At 38.3% G+C, this 25704-nt stretch overlaps 1 protein-coding gene across 2 annotated transcripts in view; it reads right to left on the minus strand.

Annotated features, from left to right (window-relative positions):
• SLF2 (SMC5-SMC6 complex localization factor 2) overlaps positions 1-20792 on the minus strand; it is a gene marked incomplete at both ends in the record, with an annotated part of 36151 nt that extends 15359 nt beyond the window's left edge. The window contains 9 exons of one of the 2 annotated variants that reach the window (XM_084245780.1): positions 3115-3217; positions 4120-4287; positions 5227-5349; positions 8077-8147; positions 9120-10105; positions 15175-15232; positions 16883-17616; positions 18049-18092; positions 20653-20792. In XM_084245780.1, coding sequence (XP_084101906.1) covers positions 3115-3217; positions 4120-4287; positions 5227-5349; positions 8077-8147; positions 9120-10105; positions 15175-15232; positions 16883-17616; positions 18049-18092; positions 20653-20792 — 2427 coding nt within the window. Of the gene's footprint in view, positions 1-3114; positions 3218-4119; positions 4288-5226; positions 5350-8076; positions 8148-9119; positions 10109-15174; positions 15233-16882; positions 17617-18048; positions 18093-20652 lie in introns of both variants that reach the window. The other variant, XM_084245779.1, reaches the window with a different exon arrangement.
• Positions 20793-25704: the final 4912 nt, after the last annotated feature.

Consider the following 25704-nt stretch of genomic DNA (forward strand, 5'->3'; position numbering starts at 1 on the left):
AATGACAAGCTATCATTAATTTTAAGACTGATAGAGATCCAGGAATGTTAATACCTAGTCTTCGTAAGAGTACTGGGAAAAAGGTAATATGCTCAGTATGAGTATAATCTGGCAAAAGTTAAAAAGTAATTTGATGAAAAATATTGTCCTTATACTTTAATCAAGTCAATCTTTTTACATATAAGAATTCATATGCAGGGGCCTCCCCAGTGGCACAGCGGGCTGAGGGCAGCACATTCTATGAAGCTCTCCGCAGCCTCTGCAGAGGCGATTCCCACATAGCATGGCAGACCTCTCCTGTCGCGCCTGCTGCTCCATAGTGCTTTCAGTCTGTCTGCCTGATCTGCTCCCCACTCTGTCTTTGGTGAATCCTCTTACCCTCCCACGTCTCTGGCCTATACCCCAGCTATTGTATAAATAAAAAATAAATCTTAAAAAAAAATTTCATATGCAGAGGTATGTAATTTTACAAGACAATTTTTGGGGAAACAAAACTATAAGTTTTAGGTGTATAACAATGATTTGATATTTGTATATATTGCAAAATCATCACCACAATAAAGCTAATTAAAAGCCATTTCTTGTGCTTACTTCGGCAGCACATATACTAAAATTGGAACGATACAGAGAAGATTAGCATGGCCCCTGCGCAAGGAAGACACACAAATTCGTGAAGTGTTCTGTATTTTTAATCTTGAAACTTGGATGAAGTGAACTATTAATTTTATTTTTTAATTTTTACAGAAAAAAAAGATCCATTCAAAGCATATTGTATTTCTACTTTTATCTTCTCTTTTGTTTTGGAAACATGGATTATGATTATTAAATCATAATCAAAATTTAAATTTAAAAATTTAAGTGGAACTAGCCCAAACCCCGGTTTCAACCAGGTATGTGGCCCATGTAATTTAAAAATCAACCTATTGCCTTCCTGGGGTCCCAAGGGGTTAAGCACAGCACTGTGAAGCTATCTGCAGCCTCTGCAGCAAGAGTTCGTTCCCTGGCCAGCCAGGGAGCTAGCCACATGGCACAGCAGACCTCTCCTGTCTCACCTGCTGCTCCCCTCAGCGGTGTACTTCAGTCAGTCTGCCAGTTCTGTTCCCCACTCTGTCTCTGGTGAATCCTCTCACCTTCCTCCCCTGCACCTCTGGCCTGTACCCCAGTTCTTGTATGCACAAATAAATAAATCTTTTTTTTTAAAAAAAAAAGACATGCGTGTATAATAACATCATTAAGATTTTAAAGGCTACAACAATGGGCCTTTACCAATTATCAAAATGAATATTAACACGGATACATGCAAAGTTTTGCAAGTTTAAGAAAATATATATCCCATAATTATAGACTAATGAAGCTCTGTTGTGACAATAAATGAAATTTTGACTTCAAACAAATAGAAATATGTATATATGTATAAAAACATATATAGGTGGGGTAGATGGCTAAGAGTGTCACTGGAAGCTATTGGTAAGAGACAAATAATTTATCTGGAGCACATGTTTACTTGTTAGGGAGATGGAGGAAACACTTTAGGAATGATACTGACAAGTTAAAGTTCATTCAGAAAAATGATCAGTAAAGGGACTGAAAATTTAGTGACTGGAGAATATTTAAGTATAGAGAGAGTGAGGGTCGTAACAGTTATTTTAAAATAACTGAAGGACTATTAGAAGCAGCTTATTCTGGGGAGCTACAGAAAGATAATTAGTACCACTACATAAAAACTACAGGGAAGAAAAGTTTTATTTAACCAGGACTGTTTAAAAAAAAACAAAACAAAACACAACACTGGAATATAAGTAGTAAGCTCGTAATCACTGGAAGTAAATGCTTCTCTGCACCACCTACTATTCTTTCTGTTTATAGTGTTCTTCTCCCACATAGTGAGAGCGAGTTTACTCCATCACTTTCTTTGGGTTTTTACTCAGACCCTCGCAGACTAAGAAAGGCCTACTACTACTACTACTACTACTACTACTACTACTACTACTACTACTACTACTACTACTACAACACACACGCAAACTTTCTTCCTATCCTGATATTCTCTATTTCTACCTCAGCCTACTTTTTTTCATACATTTATCATCTGACATATCTATAAATGTGCACACAATAAAATGTGTGCTTCATAGTTTTCTCCAGTGCCTAGCACAGTTAAGCACCCCAAAATACCAACTATATGAAAAAATGAATGCCATGCTGTACTGGAATATCTAGGTCTTGCCAAATGTCAGACTCCTTGAAATGCTACCTTAAAACCCAGGAAAAAAAAAACTCCATTTTTTCCCACTTTTCACCTTACCTCTGATATCACTGATACTATAAAGTTACTATTTAAATAATATAAAAATTGAGGTATTTAAGTGAGTTTAAGATGAACAGGTGAGGAAAACATTCAGTTGGATTTCCATCCCTCAAAATTTAAATCTTAAATTTAATATGAGTGGGAAATATTAACATACAAGTCAAATCCTAAAAATGTATGCAGGCACCACCATTAAAACGGGGGGAAAGATTAAAAAACAACAACAAAAAAACCCCTCAGGAATGTAAGCATAAGATCTAAAACTATAATAATAATTTACCAGTGTGATGAAATATTGAGGTACAACAAACATAACTGACTATCCTGCAAACTATCTGTATTAGCATTTTCTTTATAATCTCTCTTTTTAAAGATTTATTTTATTTATGCATACAAGAGCTGGGGTAAAGGCCAGAGATGTGGGGGGTGAGAGGATTCACCAGAGACAGACTGGGGAACAGAACAGGCAGACTGAGTGAAATACACTGCTGAGGGGAGCAGCGGGCGAGACAGGAGAGGTCTGCTTCACCATGTGGATTTCTCCCTGGCTAGTTAGGGATTGAACTCGTGCTGCAGAGGCTGTGGAATGCTTCATAGTGCTGTGCTTAACCCCTTGCGCCACCAGGGAGGCCCTCCTTTATAATCCCTTGACACTGACTCTTTTTGCTTCATTCTAACCCAGTGAAAACACTGATGTGCTAGATCAATTTTTTCTCTACTAATGTGAAAGTAAGATTATATTTCAAAAGCTTATTTTTGACTGAGAAATACAGTAGGAGGCTACTATACTACCAAACATTTCTTACCCGAAATAGCCATTTTAACACAGGCACAGGACACTGGACATAGTGATAAGCAGAGGTGAGGAAGCCTTGCGTTGTCAAGAAAATCTGATCTGTTTTTCCTGATCTGGAAATATAAAAAACCATAATGACTGCTACCTTCATGGAAGAAACTTCCACCAGCATACCACATCTAATATAATCAGGGAAATGAGCAAGCAAACCACTCTCAGCCCATGGCAGTCAACACTATCCCAATGTAAATGGGTTACTCATAAAATAAATTTATGAAGGCCCAATGTTGATCTAATCTGTTGATATGGCTCCAAACTTATCTGGTGAACAAATCTTAGCTGGCAGTGTTAGGGATCCAATGGCGTCTTTGGCCAGCTGGGGGATGTACTTCCATATAACTCAGCACTGGAATTAATGTGGTATCTCTGAACCTGAGATCATTACTGAGAGAAATAGTTGTCCATCCCTACATCTATTCTTGCCTTTCCTCTTGATAATGGAATGCTTATTTTAGCTTGTCACACTGGTTCCCTAAAATAAAAAATCACTTTGTAGCCTTTCTTATAGTTAGGTATGGCCATATTGACTAAGTTCTACCCAATCAACTGAAAATAGAAATGTGTGGAATTTCTGGGAATTCAAATGTAAAGGCTAGAGGTCTAGTAGTATTTGAGGGAGGTAAGGTACTAAGGATGTGAAGAAAGATTATGTGGTGAAATACCAGCCCTGGACTTCCTACCTGTGAACTCCTTTCACATGAGCAAAAAAATATACTTCCTGTTTAAGCCCCAGTTATTTTGATAGTTGCTGTTAATAGATACTGATCTTAATCCTAACCAATCAATAAAGGCATTAAACAACTATCTTATTTTGCTTCCTATAATTAAGAAAACTCAAAGAACAATTGTAACAAATAGGATTAGGAAAATGGTTACATCATACTAGAAATTAACCTCAATTAGACAGTTTTTAATTTTCATAAAGGAAGAGGAAAAAATCTATTTCTCTACTTACTTAAGAATAAGCTTTTCTACAGCACTTTGTCCAATAAAGCCAGAATCTCTTAAGTCCAAGGAATACTGAGTGAAAATTTTTCCAGAATTGAGGAAATTAAATATTTCTTCACCTGGATGATGATCAGGAATAGCATCAATTGTAACTGAAAATTTCTTCAGAAATTCCCTTAAAAAAAAAAGAAGTTATTGAATATCAAAGAGTTATACTACATACACTCTTATATTAAAGGTTGGGTGCAAGGAAAACTTTTTTAAAGAATGTCCATTTCAGAAGACTAGCATGAACTTCTACATGTCTCACATTTTGCCAGTAAAGGTCAAAGTCAGTAAGTATGTCTGTGTGAAAGGAAGAATAAGAGAATAGACGTAACTTGGCTGTAACACCCCTTTCAAATCTCCCATAGAAACCCATCACAGATAATAGGTATACCTCACTTTGAGCCATTTTTCCTAAAACAAACTGAAGACTTGTGGCAACCCTACAACAAGCAGTCTACTGGCACTGTTTTCCAAGAGTGTGTACTCACTTTATGTCTCTATATCACTATTAAGGTATATATATTGCTTTTTTAAAACATAATGCTTTTGCACACTTAATAGACAAAGGCACAGTATAAATATAACTTTTATATTCACTGAGAAACCAAAAAATTCATGGGACTCACTTTATTGCAATAGTCTGGAACTGAATCTGCAATATCTCTGTATTCACTATATACCTATTCACTACGTAAATAACCATCAATGGCTCATTTATTTTATAAAAATAAAAACCTTGGCCTCCCCTGGTGGCACAGGTGGTTGAGTGCAGTGCTGTGAAGCTGTCCACAGCCTCTGCAGTGCTGGTTTGATTTCTGGCTGGCCGGCGAGGGTCTCACATGGCACGGCAGACCTCTCCTGTTGCGCCTGCTGCTCCCCTCAGCAGTGTATTTCGTCAGTCTGCCTGTTCTGTTCCCCGCTCTGTCTCTGGTGACTCCTCTCACCCTCCCGTGCATGTGGCCTGTGCCCCGGTTCTTGTATAAATAAATAAATCTTAAAAAAATTAAAAAAAAAAACCACAAACAAACCATATTCTGGTATCTATACACTGTAAAAAATACTGTACCTATGTTCTTCTAAAAGGCCATCTTCATCATCTGTACTGTCTTGATCTCCAATTCTGATTGGGGATTTAATGCCTCGACCCTGCCTTATGTCCTCCTGTAGTTGCTTCTGCAGTTCATCCAACCTGAGAATTGAAAGAATGCTGCAATGAATGGCATAATTGCTCCCCACCAAAAAAAAAATCTTTAATTTGTATCTAAAATCAACACCAAGAAAAACTCTTAAGTACCTTGTTTTATGACAAAATTTGTCACACTATTGATCAACTCATGTCTTCAAAATCATCATATGATGTAAATACATTTTTACTACAACACAGGAGATTTACAGTGTCCCATTGTATAAGGGACTTAAATACTTATTAACTAGGATTTTAATAATGATGTCCAAATCATTTAGAGAAAGGGAGGAAATGGCAAATAATAAACATCATGAATTTGATTATATCTTCTAATCTTTAATGCTCACTTGATTTCAGCAGAACAACCTGATGTTAACTAGGTTCTCTAGCAGCAAAACTCATCATCACCAACCTAACACTGACCACTTATGTGATAGGCAAAATACTAGGACTTCATATATTAACTTTTAACCCTCACAATCCATGTGCTAATTTATTATGACCATTTTATACATGAAGAAACAGACATTACGAAAAACTAACTAGCTCAAGTTCACAAAGCAAGAAGCTGGTATTCAAAGTCAGAGTCTAGACATAGTTCTTGCTAATGCTTCTTGCCAAGATTAAGTTTTTAAAATCAAGGTTTTATTTTTAGGTGCAGTTGCACAATAGATGAGTACAATAAACAGTAAACCACCACTAAATGTATTACTCTATCACCACAGTAAAATGTCAATCATCAGATCGAAGTATCATCTCTGCCTTTGATGTATGCAGCATTCAATTTAAGTGACTTTATTTTATTTTATTTTTTTTATAGAGGCATGCTTTACTTATTTGTTTGCTGGTTTGTTTGTTTTGTTTATACATGCACTGGGTACAGTCAGAAGCGCGGGAGGGCGAGAGAATTCACCAGAGCCAGAGCGGGGAGCAGAGCAGGCAGAAAGACCGAAGTACACTGCTGAGGGGGAGCAGTGGGCGGCAGGAGAGGTCTGCGCGCCATGTGGGACCCTCCTCCGGTGGCCGGGGAGCAGCCGGGGATCGAACCGGTGCCGCAGAGGCCGCGGGCAGCTTCGCAACCCAGCGTTCAACCTCTGCGCCACCGGAGAGGCCCAATTTAAGTGACTTTAGATTTCACATCACAGATCACATGAACTCATGAAATTTTTATAAAGAATTTTATGAGACAAATTCTCTAATGAAATTCTGAAAGGGGGAACACTTGGCATACTAACTCTCTGCAATTCCTATGGTTAGCTATACAGTGTATCAAGTTTGTGATACATATACATATATACCAACTTTAGGCCAGCTTAGTTTTAGTGAAGCTCTCTAGTTTCAAGGATGCTCCTTGAACTAATAAAGAATATATTTTTCTTCTCTCCATAGCAAAAGCAGTCTGTAGCTTGTCACATAAATTTCATTAGGTCATTATGATCCTTAAACATTTTTATTTCTGAGTGTGTATGTGGGGGGTTTAAATGGTAATTCCAAATTTCCTCCTCAAAAGAATTAACTTGATGTAGAAATACCATCTCTTCTAATACTGGTTTCAAAACTTGACTGTTCTTCTGTTTGCATAAAAACTCCACCAGATTAAAAAAATTGACAAAGAATCTGAATAGACATTCTTCATAGAAGCCATATAAATGGCCAATAGAGGCATGAGAAGATGTTCAACATCATTAGTCATTCGGGAAACACAATGCAAACTCATTATGAGATACCATTTCATACGCATCAGGATGGCTAGTATCAAAAAGTCAGAAAATATCAGGTATTGGTAAGGACGTGGAGAAACCAGAACCCATGTGTACTGCTGGCAGGAATATAAAATGGTTCAGCTGCTGTAGAAAACAATATGTAGTTCCTAAAAACATTATATATAGAAATACCACATGATCTAGCAATCCCACTTCTGGTTTTATATCCAAAAGAACTGCAAGTCGGACGTGAAGAGATATTTGCACAACCCTGTTCAAACAGCAATATTTACAAGAGCCCAAAAAATTAAAGTAACTGAAATGTCCATCAGTGGATGAGTGGATAATCAAACAGTGGCATATATGTACAAAAGAGTATTATTTAGTGTTAAACAGGAAATTCTGACACATGCTACCACATGGATAAGCCTTGAAGATATGAGGAAAACAAGCCAGTCAGTCATAAATGGACAAATATTTTACATTCCCATTTATATTAGGTATCTAGAATAGTGAATCTGATAGACACAGAAGATAGAATGAGGCTGAGGGGAAGAAGAGAGTGGAGAGTTATTGTTTAATGAACACAGAATTTCAATTAGGGAAGATGAAAAAGTTCTAGAGATAGATGGTGGCGATGGCTGCACAATATGAATGTACTTAATGCCAGTGAACTATACTTCAAATGATTAAAATGGTAAATTTTATGTTTTATATATATTATCAAAACAAAAAGATTACCCCCCCCAAAAAAATTCTACTCATGTTTTTCATCAAGAATTTCAGCTATCAGTTTGAAACTATGTAAGCAGAAAGGAATTATTATTAGTTAATGGAGTATACCACAAAATCCTTGGTCTTCTGTTCAGCCACTGAACAAGAACACCTTCCTTCTAATAGCCAGCAGCAAAACTGCTGTAATGGTATAGCACAAAATGCATGCTAATTTCTCATGATTTCTTAAGCAAATTAAAAGTCACACTAATAAGCAGTACATAAAATCCAGCAAGGTCATGGTGCTACTAACCTTTGTGTGTCTTCCATCTCCTTCACTAGACGTTCTAAAGAATTTGTGTAAGTTCCACTATGAACAGTTTCCTAAAACAAAAAGAAAATTTAGAAATACCTTATAACACATCTTAGTATAAGAATTGGGATGTTTTTAAATATTTCAGAATACTAAAGATTTTCTATTTCAATAACCAGGGGCAGGATACCTTTCTTAAAAGAATTTTCACCGTCATGCTTTAAGTCTAGTTTTTTGTACTGCAGGCAATTTGATTTTACCATCTATTAGGAAAGGGACTACTTATAAAACCCTGTTAGCCTTAGGAACTGACTAGAAACACCCAAAGGCTCCATGGGTATCCTGTCTTTATTTTTAAATTCTATTTTAGTAGAATCAAACCACTGATTTTTAGGTGTTACCATGGAACATTAACACCTTCCCCACCAAATTTTACAGACACATGAGAATTTAATTCAGCTTATTCCCAAGATAGAATGAAGTACTTTATAAATAAAATTGCACACCACAATTAACAACATTTCTACACTCTACCTTCATTTACAGCAGTGGTCTCCAAAGCAGGGGGTGTGCAAGGTGATCCATTGGGGTGCAGGAAGAAAATAATAGAACTTCTATTTATATGGAACTTCCATAGAAACTCCAGTAGAACTTAGTCTATAGTAACTTCTACATAACTTTTATAGGAAAATACTTTTGTCTTCCTTCTTTAAATTCTATTTTTGCATATGCTTTAGAAAGTACACAGTAGTATGGTGGTACATGTATATAACCTGTAAGTATACATATAAATTGGGGTACATGCTCAAAATTTTTTACAAAAATGTGTGTGATCAAAAAAGCTTGGAGACCACTGATTTACAGAATAAAGCTAAAGATATGGGAAACCCATTAATGAAAGAACTACTACATCAGTTTTAGTTCAATTAATGTGTCATAATAAATACTAGATTTTAAAATAAGTTCTAGCAATCTATCTCTTTTTCACTAATCAATTCAACTTTCCCTCTTCAAGTAAAGATAAATGTCACAGAACTACTTACTCTATAATCTGATGACTGAGATCTAAGCCCTCTGGAAAGAGCAGGAGGCTTTCCTGTAGTTGCAGGAGTATGATTGAAGTTCAAAGCCATTATTTCATCCAGTGATTTTAATGTTTCCTCTTCCTCATCACTGTCTAGGTTGTAACCTAAACTTTCTTCATCACTATCAAAATCACCCCTTAGTTTTCTTTTCAGTGCATTGCTACCTGCATTGGAATTTCCTGAACTCTCTTTATCTGAAGGGGCTTTATCTGAAGGTGCTGTTGGACTTGGTATACATGGCACAGCTTCCAAAGCAGCTGGGGGAGACTTTGTAGGAGTGCCATATTCTGAATGCAAAGATCCCCCAGAAATTTTCCCTGAAGACACGTCAGAATCAGCCTTATTAGTCTTTGCTTTGTGCTCCTTGTGTTTGGAGGACTCTGAAGAATACCCAGAATATTCTTTAGATGAGGAACGTTCTTTATCTTTTTTAGGAACTGGAAGAGTGCAACTTTTAGCATTTAACGGTACCCGAGAGGAACCAGCACTTGGTACATGGGAAAGTAAAGGTAGAAGTTTTGTCTCCTTTGCTGCCACAGAGCTAGCAATTTTATTTTTCTGTAGGCTGCTAGCTTTTTTAACTGCAGATTTTTCCTGAGGTAAAGATATGTGGGGTTTCTGCATCTTAGTCTCTTTGGTACTTTCCACACGGGTTTGGTCACTATTCCTGGAAGAATGGTGGCCAGAACTTGAAGGTGCCAACCCCGCAGAGGAGCGATCAGCTTCTTCACTTGGTTCCTTGGATATGTCTTCCAAGCGCAATACATCACCAGGGGTCTTCAGTGCAATATGTTTTATAAATTTCTCTTTCTGATGTGGCCCATCAGGACGCTTTTCAAGGAAGGACTCTCTTGCTTTTGGCATTATAGATTCTCTTGTGCTTTTCAGATCTGAGTCCACAGAGTTCCTTTTTCTTTTGTCAGGGAATTTATTCTGCTTAGAGCCTGCTAAAATTTAATTTTTGCCAGATTAGTGAAGGGCATATATTCTTAATAAAGTTTATTCAGTGTCTAGAACACTGACAAAAATGTTTAAATTCTAGAAGTTCAGGCTGAGATTGTTCACCACATGTGGAACAATAGTTAATGCCATCATTTACTTAATAAGTGATAAATACTGATGTTTAAGAAATTTAATGCTAATGACAAATGCTCATTTCATTCCAAAACTTTAAAAAGCTTACTAAGTATAATTAAAGGTATCCCTCTCTAAAATATAAAAAACTATATATTTGTTATTAAACAAAAGATTCCCAAGGCACTTTCCTTCAAAGTGTATATGCACTCTTTTTTTTGGATCAAGGAGGTCTGGTTCCAGAAATGTTAACTTCTCAATTAAAAAAATCTACCTGTCTTCCTTCCTAGTATTTAATTATTACATCCCATTTCTCTCTCTAGTCTTTTAGCTGTGTTAAGTCTTAACTTCCAGAAACTCAGAATGTGATCTTAATTAGAAATAGTGTCTTTATGGGGGTAAGTTATAATGATGTCACTAGAGTAGACCCCAATGTAATATGACTGGCGTCCTTATGTAAAAAGGAAAAGCTAGACATGGAGACAGACATGCACTTAAGGATGATGTGAAGACACACAAGAAGAAGAAACGATATGACTGGTCAAAGAATGCCTAGGATTTTAGGCAAACACCAGAAGCTAGAAGAGGCAAGGAAGGATTCTCCCCTAGAGCTGTCACAGAAGGCCCTATTAATTTGGGATTTCTAGCTTCCAGAACTGTTGACACATTAAATATCTGTTCTTTAAAAATTTTTTTTTTTAAAAAAGATTTATTTATTTATACAAGAACCAGTATACAGGCCAGATGCGTGGGAGGGTGAGAGGATTCACCAGAGACAGACGGGGGAACAGAACAGGCAGACTGATGAAATACACTGCTTGCTGAGGGGAGCAGCAGGCAAGGCAGGAGAGGTCTGCTTCGCCGTTTGGGATTCTCACCGGCCAGCAGGGATTGAACCTGTGCTGCAGAGGCTGCGGACAGCTTTACAGTGCGGTGCTCAAACACCTGCGCCACCACGGAGGCCCTTTTCTTTAAAATTTATTAAAGTTTTTTTTTTTATTTATGTATACAAGAACTGGGGTGTAGGCTAGTGTTGCAGGGAGTGGGATGGGTGAGAGGATTCATCAGAGACAGAGTAGGGGGCAGAACAGGCAGATATACTGAAATACACTGCTGAGGGGAGCAGTGGGCAAGACAAGAGAGGTCTGCCTCGTCATGTGGGTTAGCTCCCTGGCTGGGGATCAAACTCATGCTGCAGTGGCTGGTGATAGCTTGATAGCACTGACTTTAACCCCTGTATCACCAGGGAGGCCCCTAAAATTTCTGTTCTTAAAAGGCACCAAGTTTTGGTACTTTGTCATGGCAGTCATAAGAAAATAAAACAAGCTGTATGTTAGGAGCTCTATTCAGAAGTACTTTAATAACAACACATATCTAAGCTAATCAGTTTTAAAAAACTTACTGTGGGCCTCCCTGGTGGTGCAGCGGGTTGAGCTCAGCACTGTGAGGCTGTCCGCAGTCTCTGAGGCGCCAGTTCGATTCCCGGCCAGCCAGGGAGATACCCACGGCACAGCAGACCTCTCCTGCCTCGCCTGCTGCTCCCCTCAGCAGTGTATTTAGGTCCTTCTGCCTATTCTGCTCCCTGCTCTGTCTGGTGGATTCTTTCACCCTCCCGTGCCTCTAGCCTGTACCCCAGCGCTTGTATAAATAAATAAATCTTAAAAAAAAAAACCAAAAAAACTTACTGTATTTAAAAATACAGTAAAATATTTTAAAATATTTTAAAAATGTGGTATTTCATTAACTCACTCTCAAAATTCGTTAGTCATTAAAAATTCAATCCTTATATATAAAATCAGTATTTTCAAAATCAAGTTTATTTCTACACATGGACAGAGGTTCTGAACTCCTCAACAGTTTGATTACATTAAAAACAACAGGGCCTCCCCGGTGGCACAGCAGTTGAGAGCTGGGTTGCCGAAGCTGCCCACAGCCTCTGCAGCGCCGGTTCAATTCCCGGCTGCTCCCCAGCCGCAGGAGGAGGGTCCCACATGGCGCGCAGACCTCTCCTGCCGCCTGCTGCTCCCCTCAGCAGTGTACTTCGGTCCTTCTGCCTGCTCTGCTCCCCGCTCTGACTCTGGTGAATTCTCTCACCCTCCCTTCTGACTGTACCCAGTGCTTGTATAAATAAATAAAAATAAATCTTAAAGAAAAAAACAAACTTTAAAAACAACAAAAACCAAACTCAAGAGTTAAGTAATTATTTGGACAACCTGATCAATACAGAATCTGGAAAACTCAACATATAAAAATGAAAACTGAATTAATTTAAAAAACTCCTGTCTCCATTCTTCTACAGTCTATTGCCTGAAGAAATCATTCCATGCCCACTCAGTTTTCTGGGATTTAATGTCTTATAAAAAAGCTCCTTTATAATTGTTCAAGAAATCAAATAATTAAGAAGACTTGTGGTAAACTTTTATACTGATAACCTTAAGTTTGGGCTAACAAAGAAGACAATCAGAGCTGCTAGTTTGCGTTCTGCCCACTTTATCCTAGAGAAGTCAATTTATATATAGCTACTAATGAAGAGAAATCCCTGCTTTATTCAGAAATGGAAGATTTATCGAGGAGGAGAGAAAAATTGTGGAAAAGTTTAGGGAAAATGAGCTCTCTAAATCAGCTTTTACCATCTAGAATGAGAAGGTACTGAATTGCTATTACAAGTAGGCTCATCTTTTTGCAAGCTCTCTAGGGCAGTAAATTACCTAAAAAATTGTCGTGATTCTTTGTGCACTCCTTTCACAACTTGCAGACTAATATTTCTTTTATTTCAAGTATCTCTTAACTTATATACTCAGATAAGACAGGGATTGAGTTTGTAAAAATAAAACAGGGAAAAATCCAATGTTATTTGATATGAGTCTGGTTATTAATAAAATTACAGAATAAACTAGCGACATATTAAAGAGTCAAAAGAGTCAAAGGACAGGCCTCTGAAAGTCCAAAGAGCCAAATGCATACTCTAACAACATTTCTGATATCTCTGTACATGGTAATGAATATGTATACCACCATCACAATTGGTAAGTGTAATAGCAGGAATATGAATAATATATAACATTTTGATTAATACGTATTCTCAGATAAACAAGCATACTTAATATTACCTAGAAAGAAAAGTCTCGTTATGTTCTTTATATTCTTTTGAAAGTCAATTGAAATATAAATGTTTGCTAGTGTATAATAGCATTAATTATTGATTATGAAATAATTGCAAAAATATTAGAAACAAAGGTCGAAATGAAGGCAGCCATCTTAAATCTGCCTCTGAACATATACAGAAAGCATCTTTTTCAAGTAGTATTGCAAAATTTCAATATGTGGGATTATATAAATGAAACTATTTCAGGTACCCTGATGAAATCTGCAAACTAAGGAACTGAAGAGAATTTTCCTCAGTCATTATCAGAAGGAAAAAAAAAGCCAAATAGTTTGGTGGCAACTTATAATGGCAGAACTAGCCTAAAAATATTTTGTTCTTCCCTTCACCTCCGTGTACAGTGATCACTTGTTTATTATTACAAATGTGTGACATAGTGCAGGCATAATCTCATGGCCATTCTTATATCATAATGTCAAAATTCACTAAAATTTGATCACTAAAATAAAAGATACTAAATAAAAAAAAAAAAAACATGAAACTTCAAATTTATTCCTGTATCTTAAAAGTCCCTTCTATGACGGTGAAATTTGGTTTCAGCCTTAACTGAAGATAAATTCTTAAGAGGACTTGTTTTAATGCAATGTATTTCTAAAATATATACATATGGGCCTCCCTGGTGGGGTAAGGGGTTAAGTCTTAGCACAGTGAAGCTATCTGCAGCCACAGCAGCACGAATTCAATCCCAAGTTCCATCCCAAGCCAGGGAGCTAACCCACATGGAGCGGCCTCTCCTGTCTGACCCATTGCTCCCCTCAGCAATGTATTTCAGTGGCTCTACCTATTCTGCTCCCCACTCTGTCTCTGGTGAATCTTCTCACCATCGCCCCCCCACCACCTCTGGCCTGCACCCCAGCTCTTGTGTGTATAAATCTTAAAAAAAAATGTATATAAAATATAAATATGTGTATATAGAAGTTTTACATGAAACTTTAAGAAGGATGAGTGTGAACTCTCTGTACCTTTTTTCATTTCTAAAAGTAACTACTTTCTAGAAGGTGAGAATCAAATGATTTAAAAACACACAATATGACATGGTACTCAGCAAATGTTGGCTATTATCATGTTCGGTTTATCTTACTGAGTGTGAAAATTTGAAAGGTCTGGTTTTCAGTTTGTATTTATAGTAAACAAAAACTAATACATCAGACTATTAACCACTGTTATTTCTGGGGCCCTTTTGTTCTAAGTGTCCGCAATACACTGTTGTATTTTCTAGTTAAAAAAAAAAAAGATAAAGATACTTTAAGAGTATTGTATTAGCAGTAGCTGTTTGTTATTATGCACTTTCTCAACTAAAAGATTCTGTAAGTATAAAATTAGTATCATGTAGGTATCCTTGAAATTTGATATTAAAAGGGATCTTTGTAGTGTGAAATATTTAGGAAATACTGTTTTGGATTATATAACAGTTTCAACCTTATACAATGCCTCTATAATACCAAGTACACAGATAGTTCACAATTTCAAGAACGTAAGATTATGCTTCTTAATGTAGCCAAGGATTCAGAAGTAAAACACTAAACACCAATATAAGATACATGTTAAGAGACTACTAAAGAAGGCAGAGAAGAATCAAGACAAACCATAGGTTACAATACACTAAATTTAAGATATATTACTTTTGAATATAATTTTACCAAACTGCTGAGTAATCTGAGACATTTATTTCATCTCTAGGAAGAAAAATGTATATTTAAAAAAATTTGCTCTAAAAACCTGTGCCATTAAGATGCAACTTTATTTAAAAATTCATAGATTCAATTTTGATTCTACCTGAAACAGGTTCCCATGAATCAGAAGAGGCCCTTTTTCTTGAGAGATGTCCGTTTTCCTATTAGCAAAATGAAGGGAAAAAAAAGTTGGGAGAGTGAAGAATATGAACTTTTCTTCATAACATTTAAATACAAATGTCTAGAATGAATTTTGAAAAGCACCTAATTTTGAAAGTAAATTTAAACTTTTATCTTAAGTTTTATCAGAATGAAGTGTATTTGTATAAGATTGTGAAAATACAAGTTTTCATAATGCAAATTTAGATTGGTAATAATCAAGATTAACTATTAGAAACACTGTACTATTATGTTGAAAAAAAGAAAGCCTAGTATTTGCTAACTAAACGAACACAGTTTATTACTCTTTTGGTATTTCCATTTAAGTACTGATGCACCATCAAACACTGAAATCATATTAAAAATGGACCAAATTGATCATTTGTAAATTTTACTGACAAAGGCACCAAATCCCTTGCAAATGAGCCCTAGAGTTCACAAATGTATTTTCTAGCAATATTCACTGCAACAATCTCCATTCACTTCCAGAAGGTCAGTTCGGTTTATTTTTGGTTGAGCTGGTTTAAAAAGTTCATAGCATCTTATCAATACAGCACTTTTTTGATACCTGATCTTTACTTGTTCTGTATATAAAGAAGCTCTTTAAACAGATATACTTGACAATCTAGGGGAGGACAGCTTTCATGTTACCTAAGTTTGGTCTACTCTAAGATATGATCAAGTTAAGATGTATTTTATAAGTCGTCATTATCTTCTAAGTTTTCTAAGACCTACACCCAATTATCTAAGATTTGTATATACTCTAAAGCAGTGATTCTCAAAATTGCATCTCGAAAGTGTATCAGAAATAAAAAAAGTGCATCAGAATTATCTGGAAGTCATGATAGCTGCAGGGGGTTGGGCTCTACTTCCAGTTTCTGGTTCAGTGGAACTGGGTTGAGGACCAAGAACTTGCATTTCTAACCAGTTCCTTTGTGATGCTGATATATTGCTGGTCCAGGAAACACATTTTGAGAACTACTGTTTTAAAATAATTTCCTGATGTTTTAGATTTTCCATATTTCAAATATCTCCCATCTGCACAGCCTAATTTAAAAATTTTTACTTGCCTAAAAAAAGAACGCTTACTTTACTAATAGAGATATTTGTTACGATGTGAAAAAATTAAGGGCAAGAAATGCTGTCTTATACCTTCTGATGAACAGTTGGAGAAAAGTTAATGAAACTAGCTTCTACAAAACTATGTATCAGTATTCCCCTGATAAGCTATGAACATGATGTTAATAAAGATTATATATTTTTAGATGTGGGGTATAGGTATGATAAAGAAGTAGCAATGGGCCTCCCCGGTGGCGCAGCGGTTGAGCGCTGGGTTGCGAAGCTGCCTGCAGCCTCTGCAGCGCCGGTTCGATCCCCGGCTGCTCCCAGGCCACCAGAGGAGGGTCCCACATGGCGCGCAGACCTCTCCTGCCGCCTCCTGCCGCCCGCTGCTCCCCTCAGCAGTGTACTTTGGTCCTTCTGCCTGCTCTGCTCCCTGCTCTGGCTCTGGTGAATTCTCTCGCCCTCCCGCGCTTCTGACTGTACCCAGTGCATGTATAAACAAAAAACGAACGAACAAATAAATAAATAAATAAAGCATGCCTCTATTAAAAAAAAAAAAAAAAAACTAATTCAGTAATTATTGTACATACCAGGTTTGAAAGATTACTTTTTCCAGGTATGATGTCATTCTGTTTACTCTGTTCCTGCCCTGGTTTACATTTTCTTTCTATACTAGAGGACTTTAGGGAAAGATTGCTTGCTTCTGAGAAAGAATTTTCTGAGTTGACTCTTTGTTCCATTTGTTCCTTTCTCAGCTTCTTTAGTTCTCTTTCTCTGCAGTAAGAAGCTAATGACGACCGAAACTTAGCTCCCAGTGGGCTTTCTCCTGGGTGGTGCCTGGATAGGCTGCTCCTACTGCTTAGACTTCTGGAGCTGTTCTTGAAGATGTCAGGTTCTGTCACTGTGGCCTGCTTTTTGGAGTCTGCATTGGTCTTGCCGCGATCTCTATCATTCTTCTCCTTGCTATTTTCATGAATAAACAGTGACTTCCTTCTCTCTGGAGAGCGATGTTTCTTCTTTAATGCCTTCATTTCCTTTGGCAAGCAATATGAAGGAACATAGACTTTTGTACCTGCCTTTGGGTATTTGGTGGCTAGTGACACGCAAGGCCGACATGACTCATGTACACCATGATCTTTATGGTGTTCTTTCACACCTTTCATGAAAGCCTCTAAAATAGGGCTCTTTTCTGACGGCACCCTTTTGGGTTTAGATTTTTTTGGTGAAGATAGTTTCCTTTCAAATTGCTCTGTTCCAGAGATGGACAATCCACTTCCTCCATATTTGATGTTTGATTTTTGTGGCGAATCCAACATATGTCTATCTAAATAGTCAATTAAAACACAAGTTGCATGTTATTAAAAATAACGCAAATTGTTACTCTATATTATTTAAAATACTATGCTATCACAAAAATTCTCAAATGGGTACTTAGATGATGATATACATTTTATTGGGGAGAGAAATTATGACATGGTTTATTAAGAGCCTTACTTTATAAAGCTCTTCATGAAATAAAATACTGTATCTGAGAATCAAATTCATATGCATCATGAACATTCACTGGAGTATTTTAAACGTAAGAAAGCTTAACAGAAAAGTTTCCTCACGATGTCCAAACTTATCTTTGTAAGTTCTGCATTTTCATGTTTTCAATTTTGAACTCTATGTTTAATAAAAATTCCAAGATTTAAACGTTCAATTAAGCTCCCTCCCTATCCCGAGAGTCCACAAGAAATACATTAAGTGTACATACCTTGTTTTGAAGCTGGTTTGAAGAAATCTATAACTGACTGCTTCCTGAAAATAAAAGCATAACTAATATGGAATCACATAAGCAAATATTAAAACTTCAATAGTTCAATTAAGTGGATAATACTAGATTGATAGACTATAAGTTGGATTTCACTATCTGGTTTAATCAACCCAGTTCTTACAATGGCAATAATACTGTGCTAAGTTGATTATAAAAAATTGAAAACAATGCACTACTTCCTGTAGGAGATTTATAAAAGCACAATAAAAAGTGAGATTTATATTAGCTATAGTACTAAAATGGTAAAATGGAAATGTGAATTCAGGAAATTGGTAGACTGTTTCTTAGGACTGAAAAGCTCAGTGCTACATGGTAGAATGAAAGATTTCGAAGATGAGGATCTCATCCTGTTATCACTGGAGATTTTGATCTCCTGTGATAGGTGCAAATTATTAAGCTTACTAAATATTTGCTGAATGAATAATGGAGATAATAATTGAGTAAAAGATGAGCAGACTCATAACAAAAGTAGATGGTGGAAAGGTAAAATGTATGAGTGATTTAGATAGTCTGGGGAGAGAGTTGAAAAGGAGTATCCTCGGTAAGAGGCAGAAGTACTACGTTTACATTACCCACTTCATACACTACTCTAAGATATTAATCTAACTACCAGCAGAAACTGGAATGAGTCTTCACAGCTAGTTTTTTAGTCTTTTCACCCAAGAATTCTTAAGGTATTTACAAAGATAACACATTGCCTGAGAAAAACACAAAACAGAGAAAAGATAATTAACAACAAAAAAACCCAAATTGTACTCTTTAAAGATTTCAGTACCCAAAAATGAACTCAAAGTGAAATAGGACATTACCAGAATTTGTATTCTGATTTGTTCATGTATTTAGTTATCTGACAGCTACATAAAGAGGGATATTATATGTAGAGCATACAGTATGGCATATGGCAAATTTTACTAGAATGTATTCATATTACTGAAAGAGTAAGTTGTAGATGACAAATTATCTGAAACATTTAGACACTATGAGGCTGGAATGCTTAGATAAACCTTGAACATCAATTCCTCTTAAGTTTTAATTTCTACATTGTGAACACTTCCCTGGTCACCTATGAGTGAAACCCATCTTTAGTGATTTACTTAGAGTCCACAATGTTTGTCTGAGATGTTGGCAGAGAAGTTAAGTGGCTATGATATGAATATAAGTGACAGGCTAAAGAGCATTTGTTTTAATAAAATAACTATTAGCTCCACAAGAGACTAAAGAAAGAAATGCTAGTGGTTCTGCCAAGATAAGAAGGACATCTGCAGTTACTGGCTGAGGAAAGAGAGATGGGAAAGGATAGGGAAGCAGCTAATTAACTTAAAACAAAAGAACATTGTTTTTACAGTAACACCACATAACATTTTAAGTCTTCCATGAAATGTTAAATCCAGGATATCTCAAATAACATAGAAAAAAATGGTTTTGGGTAAAATTATACCAGAAATACGTAAAATAACCACGAAAGTAACTTTCAAATGGAACTGTTCCTTAAGTTCACATGCACAGAGGTATCCATTACTTATTTATAACTAGTAAATTATAAATAAGCTCACAAGCCCTTATCTGAAACTTTTGGGACCAACTGTATTTTAGAATTCTGAATTCACTAGATTTTAGAAGGGAGGTAACTTCAGGTAGTATGCAAAGCCCCCTTTGGGGTTCTGCCACCACACCCCATAAACACACAGCAAACTTATACTCTCATTTAATGAGATATGGACCCGTTAGTCGTAGTCAGGTTTGGCTGCTAAGTAAGATGTGGTGCCAAACTTATTCAAACTTTTGGTTTTCATAGTTTTCTGGCTTTCAGAATTAAGATAAGGGATTGTGGACTTGTATCACAGTATTAGAAAACAAATTTACTGTTAAACTTAGGTTACAAGCTTTTACACTTAAAATAAAAGACAGTACCAAGTGCTTAGAGAATGTAAACATGTTTTATTGTCAGAGGATGTCATTTGATCAAACTCCCCATCTCATTACACAGCTCCCACAAAATTTTTACAAAAAAAAAAAAAATTGGCCTCTTGGAGAGGCGTAGTTACGGAAGAAGAAAACATATATTTCAAATACGCATGTTCTTTTAAGAATGAATTGTCATGTATACTGGACTAGAAAGTAATTCGTGGAAGGGTTGTCCTTATCACAGCTTACATAATGTCCCCCACCATACAGAAAGGTCTATACTATTAAACCACTAGGATCAACAGAACTGACAACGTACAGAAAACGGCCTAAATATGCATTAAGCAGCCGGGGCCCAGCTTCAGCTAGCGTAAATGACAAAAATCACGTTCTACCTAAGGCGGCTTCTCCGCAGCCATCCAGGATCACTAGACCGAGAGCGGCGTCCCAACTACAGAAAAGGAAACTCGAACTCCCAGAAACCCCCGCGCGGAGGCGGGGCGGGGGTTTGCCAGGCCCCGGAACGCCGAGGCCCGAGCTCGCGGAGGATGGCGGGAACTGGAAGAGCGGCCGTCCGCAGTCCTCCCTCATACCCTTGCCCCCGCGACCCGGCCCCTTCTTACGCCCTCTGCACGGTACCTGTCCCCAGGACTCTCTGTTCTCTTTCCCGCTGCAGCAGGGACGGTACTACCGGGTCTCAGATGGCAGCGCGGGGGCGACGACCCCGGGGCTGGGGATGAGGGGAAACCTGGCCTAGCGGGCATGCAGCGCCTTGTCATGTCGGCGCCGCTGGCGACGGCGGCATGAGCTGTGGTTGGAGAAGATGGGTGCGTGGTTGCCGTCTTGCTGCTGGGACTCGGGGCGGCTGTCGGAGCAGAGGTGGGCGGCACCCCCTTCTATCTTCATGGCGGTTCTCTCTCTTCGGAAGTGACTCCTCTGCGAGCGGGAAGGAACCTGAGGACCAACAGGGGGCGGGGCGCGCTCGAAGACTCGCGTCCTGATTGGCCGGAGTGGCGGTCATTCCGGTAGTGGCGCAATAGCCGCCTTCTCAGGAGAAGGCGGGGCTTCGCGGGGGAGGGGCGAGGGGAACTGTCCCTCCCCCCGCCCCCGTCACGTGCGCGCGGGGTGGGGGGAGCTGTTCGCTGCCGTGTCTGGGCGGCTCGGCCTTGGCGGGCGCGCGGGGGCGGGAAGGAGCGGGCAGCCGCAGGCCCTGCGGCAGCTGGCTACACCCGGCAGGTCGAGGGCGAGGGCGAGCTTTGCAGAAGCAAAGCGGAGCCCGGCAGCTGCTTTCAGTGAGAATGGCCAACATTTGGGCTTCCTGTGTCACACAACTGTGCCTCAGAAACCCCCAGCTGTTCCCTGCATCGCCAAAGTGCCCTAATGCTGTCACTCTTCCCTTGGTAGTCTGCACGACCCAGTCTGAAGACTTGTCCCCTCTGTGAGGGCTCTTTAGGGCTGCGGCGGATTATTTTTCTCTCTATAAGACGGGTCGGGGGAAACCCACTGAAATAAAGGCTTTTAATTCCACAAAAGCATTTTGTTTCTTAACTGCTGAAATGAGTTATCCATGAAGTGTCTGCAGCCAGCTTCCTTGGAGGTTTTTGAAAGGAACATAGGGTGAGCTTTCAATTACCCCTGTCAAATGTGGACAGCATAAATTAGTGAAAAATCACAAGCAATCTCCAATTTTCCCTTCGAAGGGGTTGTGCTTTGGAAGCTGTTAGCTAGGATTTTCCTTACAAGCTGAGGTACTGGTCAGAGTCTATCTGCGCCTCAGTTTCTACATCTGTAAAATGGGTATGCCACTTTTCTGGATAATTGCAAACCATAAAAGAGAGAAACAATGTAAATAACACAGTTCAGAGTCTCTCATGTAGTAAGTACTGGATAAATCCCTCTGTTCTTTAGTACATTCATAGTTCCTACAAGATATTCCAGAGACAGGTTCGCTACTGTTAGAACTATTAACCGAAATACCAGGTTTGTGGGTGGCCAAGCTTTGGTAGATGTGTTCAATGAATTGAATAGAATTAAATTTTAAATAACAAAAAAGAATTTAGACCTTTAACATTTATTGTATGGAGGTTTAAACTGCTTCTATAGCTGAGTATGCCAGGCTGGCCTGAAGGTCACCTCTTTTCCCTTCCCCTTAACCCAAAGAAGGAAGAATTAATGAGGAATAAAGTGATCAACAAGCTGGCAAAAGTGGCGGGTAGACAGTCAGCAGTGAACAGTTCTCTGTTTATAAAAGACCTATAATACATACATGCATTGCTTCTTACCTCTTGTATTAGTGCTTTCTGTTGGATGTTTCTAGACTAGTAAGTTCCTGCTTCTATAATAGCATATCTGCAAAGCATTTAATCTGATTCGTTTCATTGCATGCTCAGTCCATAAAAAAGAGTAATGCATAAAAAACATGTTCTGCATGATCAATTAGTTGCTTTTCATGGATTATAGTATTTGAATCATCCAGCCCCAAAGTATCACTTTAAAGTCTGTACTCATGCTACCAAACAATAGTTTTCACATTTTCTTAATCTGAGCAACAGATTATGGAGTTAAGTGAGGCAAGAAATCCCTTGATCAATAAATGGAGATGGAGTCATAATGAAAACACAATTTAAAAAATCTCTTCTTAAGAGAGAAGTAGTTATCTAAATCCCCAATAAGCATCAAGGCTCTTCTTTGTTTAAGCTGCATTTGAAAATGATACAGATTTGGGTTGCAGGGTGAAATATGCTCAACATACTAACTAGAACTACCGGGAGCCTCTAAAACCCTCCCTCCTCCTAAATGGTGTTGGATGGTCTGTTTTGCACGTACACCTCTTCTCTGACATTGAATGTGTGTATAAATACCACACACGTGCACAATTAATGTAAAGATTTTTAACATGTTAATTTGTAATGGGCCAGAAATAGATGCAGGGAAGTTAAACATTAGGTGAAATATGTTAAAGAGCTCACGTGTTTTCATGTGAGGAGATAAACAGGGAGAGAAAAACTAGGGTAGGGTTGGAGGGAGAAGGTGATGAATAAATTCAACAGGACTGAATTAGAGAACTAAGACAAAACTTCAGGGAACATTAGGAAAATAATTTGGAGAAATTAAGGCCAGATGGCCATAGAAGGCTAGGTTGAGAAGCTTTCTGGGCATGGGGATGAGTGGTGACAAGGAAGCAAGAATGCAGTGTTTTTTTGTGCAGAAAACTTTTATGGGTTGCAGCTCAGCTCAGTTCAGGACTCTGAGTTGAGAAAGACAGGAAGAGAGGGGACTCTGACCTTGATGGGAAGCAGTAGCCCAGCAGCAGAAACAATGTTACATGAATAAAAGATCAAGTTTGCTGGGAGAGTCAAGCCTAAGGTGGGAATCTTGAGAGGAGTGAAAGTATAGCTGATGCCAGAGCTCCCAAGCAGAGAGAACACAATTGGGAAGACTGGCTCACAATGTACCTTAGGGGGCAGGGAATAAAAGAACAAAAAGTTATAAAGAATGTTACTGATAAGCAGGGAAGTCGAACTGTAACTTCTGATTCTACAGTAATGACATACTTTTGCTATGAGATTACTACCCTCCGGAATAAACTCCAAGGTCCCAGCTGGAGGGTGTGCTGAGGCTGGGTGGGAACAAAGAGGGGCTGGATGCAGAGCTGTCTACCAGGGGCCAACAAAGTGTGTGGCAGGAAAGGTAGAAAGTGGCCTGGGAAGGGGAATAAAGAACAGACTTGGAGAAATAGGAAATAATTAACTTGAAAACCTGACAGAGAATGACCACATTACGATCTAAAGAAGGGAAAGCGAGCTCTAGTGTCTCGAGAGCTGCACAAATCACTTTGCAAATGCTGCAAACTCAAAACTGCCCAAGTGCTTGGAAAAAACAGTGGCTTGGTTTTAAGTGACCGCTGGGGAAAAGTCTATTATAATGTAATGTATGTAATCTAAACTTCCTGAGAGTGATTAGTAAAACTCTGTAAAAACAGATCTGATGTTAAGGAAAATTTCTCATTATTTCATTATGTTGCACCATACATGATTAGGATTTTTGATATATTAGAATATTTCCTATACTATCCTTTACTTAATATTTTAATCAGTTTTAAACAAATACAATTATTTTAGAAGAAAGCCTTAAGTCATTTCCTTAAGAGGAAAATCAGTTTCATTTGGAAAGTTACCACTTTTTAACTGCAAAACACACTAATGAAGAATTAGTAAATAATAAATAACTAGTTAAAAATACTTATAGAAACCCAAATTTCTTCTAGAGTTGTCTTACTTAGTGGTGGTAGACATAGATTATTACTCATACATCTGAAATATAGAAACTCTTGGGGAAATAATGGGTTTTAGGGACTCCATTCTGGAACTTGGTTCCAGGATGCTCAACACTCATTTACAATCTATGAGAGGGTTTTGAAATTGATGTCAGCATGAGTCACAGACCACACTGAAAAAAAATGGAGTGGAGGGTATTGTGTATGGGTGTGTGTTGTTTTGCCGAACACGGACTTCTTCAGTTGTATGTATATTTTACATGGCCATGATGTATAAAATGTTTCTGTGGCCCCTCCTGTGCGCGGCAAGTCATTACTGGGCAGGGAAAGGAATGGGCTTCCTTTGGTCATTCCTGCTGGAGAGGAGACTTACCAGGGCTCTCCTCATAACTTGTTTTTTTTTTTTTTTAAAGATTTATTTATTTATTTATTTATTTATTTATTTATTTATTTATTTATTTATTTATTTATTTATACAAGCACTGGGTACAGTCAAAAGTGCAGGAGGGTGAGAGAGAGAATTCACCAGAGCCAGAGCAGGGAGCTGACCAGACAGAGTGACAAAATATACTGCTGAGGGGTGCAGCGGGTGCAGCAGGAGAGGTCTGTGCGCCATGTGGGACTCTCGCTGATGGCCGGGGATCAAACCGGCACTGCAGAGGTTGCAGGCAGCTTCGCAACCCAGCGCTCAACCGCTGCGCCACCGGGGAGGCCCTCCTCATAACTTTTTAAGGTCATACTCTCCAGGGGTAGGGGAGATGTGTAGAAAGAGCTGACTGTCTCTCTGAAGACACTTGCTTTTACCCTTCCCTTGATATAATAGCTTCTGGCTGGGGAGGAGAGGCTAAGGTGGCCATGTCAGGTCCTGTAATCTAGGGGCTGAAACTGAGAAGAGGGAAAGAAGGAAGAATGATGCAAAAGGGGCAGAAAGATCTATCCTTTGTCCTACCTGCCCCTCACCTAAGACCCCTCCACCATAGAACTGGAGAGAGTCTGTTGGGGATAATACATTTGATCACACACCTTTGTCCTGCTCTTCCCAGAATTCAACACACAGGACCCACACAGTCTTACTTACTGGACTCTGACCTGTTCCTTTGGTGTCAGTCCCTAACAGCACTAGCCTTAAGTTTTAAACTTCACATTAGCAAAATACTGGACTCTCTATGCTAGACATGATAATGTGACCACCTGAAAACTCGTTTCTTTCTTTTTTTTTTAACGATATGGAGCAACATATAAAAGTCAAGAGATTTTACACACCGTTCTAGACTTCTGACTTCAAGAGGTATAAAGAGTGGTCTCACACATTTTATTATTGGGAATAAGGTCCATTTTCCTAACTTTTAGAGTCTTGGGATCAGAGAAATTTTTCTGAACACCGACAGCGATGATGGCAAACACGATGGGGCTTT

Source organism: Talpa europaea (genome assembly GCF_964194135.1).
Source record: "Talpa europaea genome assembly, chromosome: 10".
NCBI classification, from domain to species: Eukaryota; Metazoa; Chordata; class Mammalia; order Eulipotyphla; family Talpidae; genus Talpa; species Talpa europaea.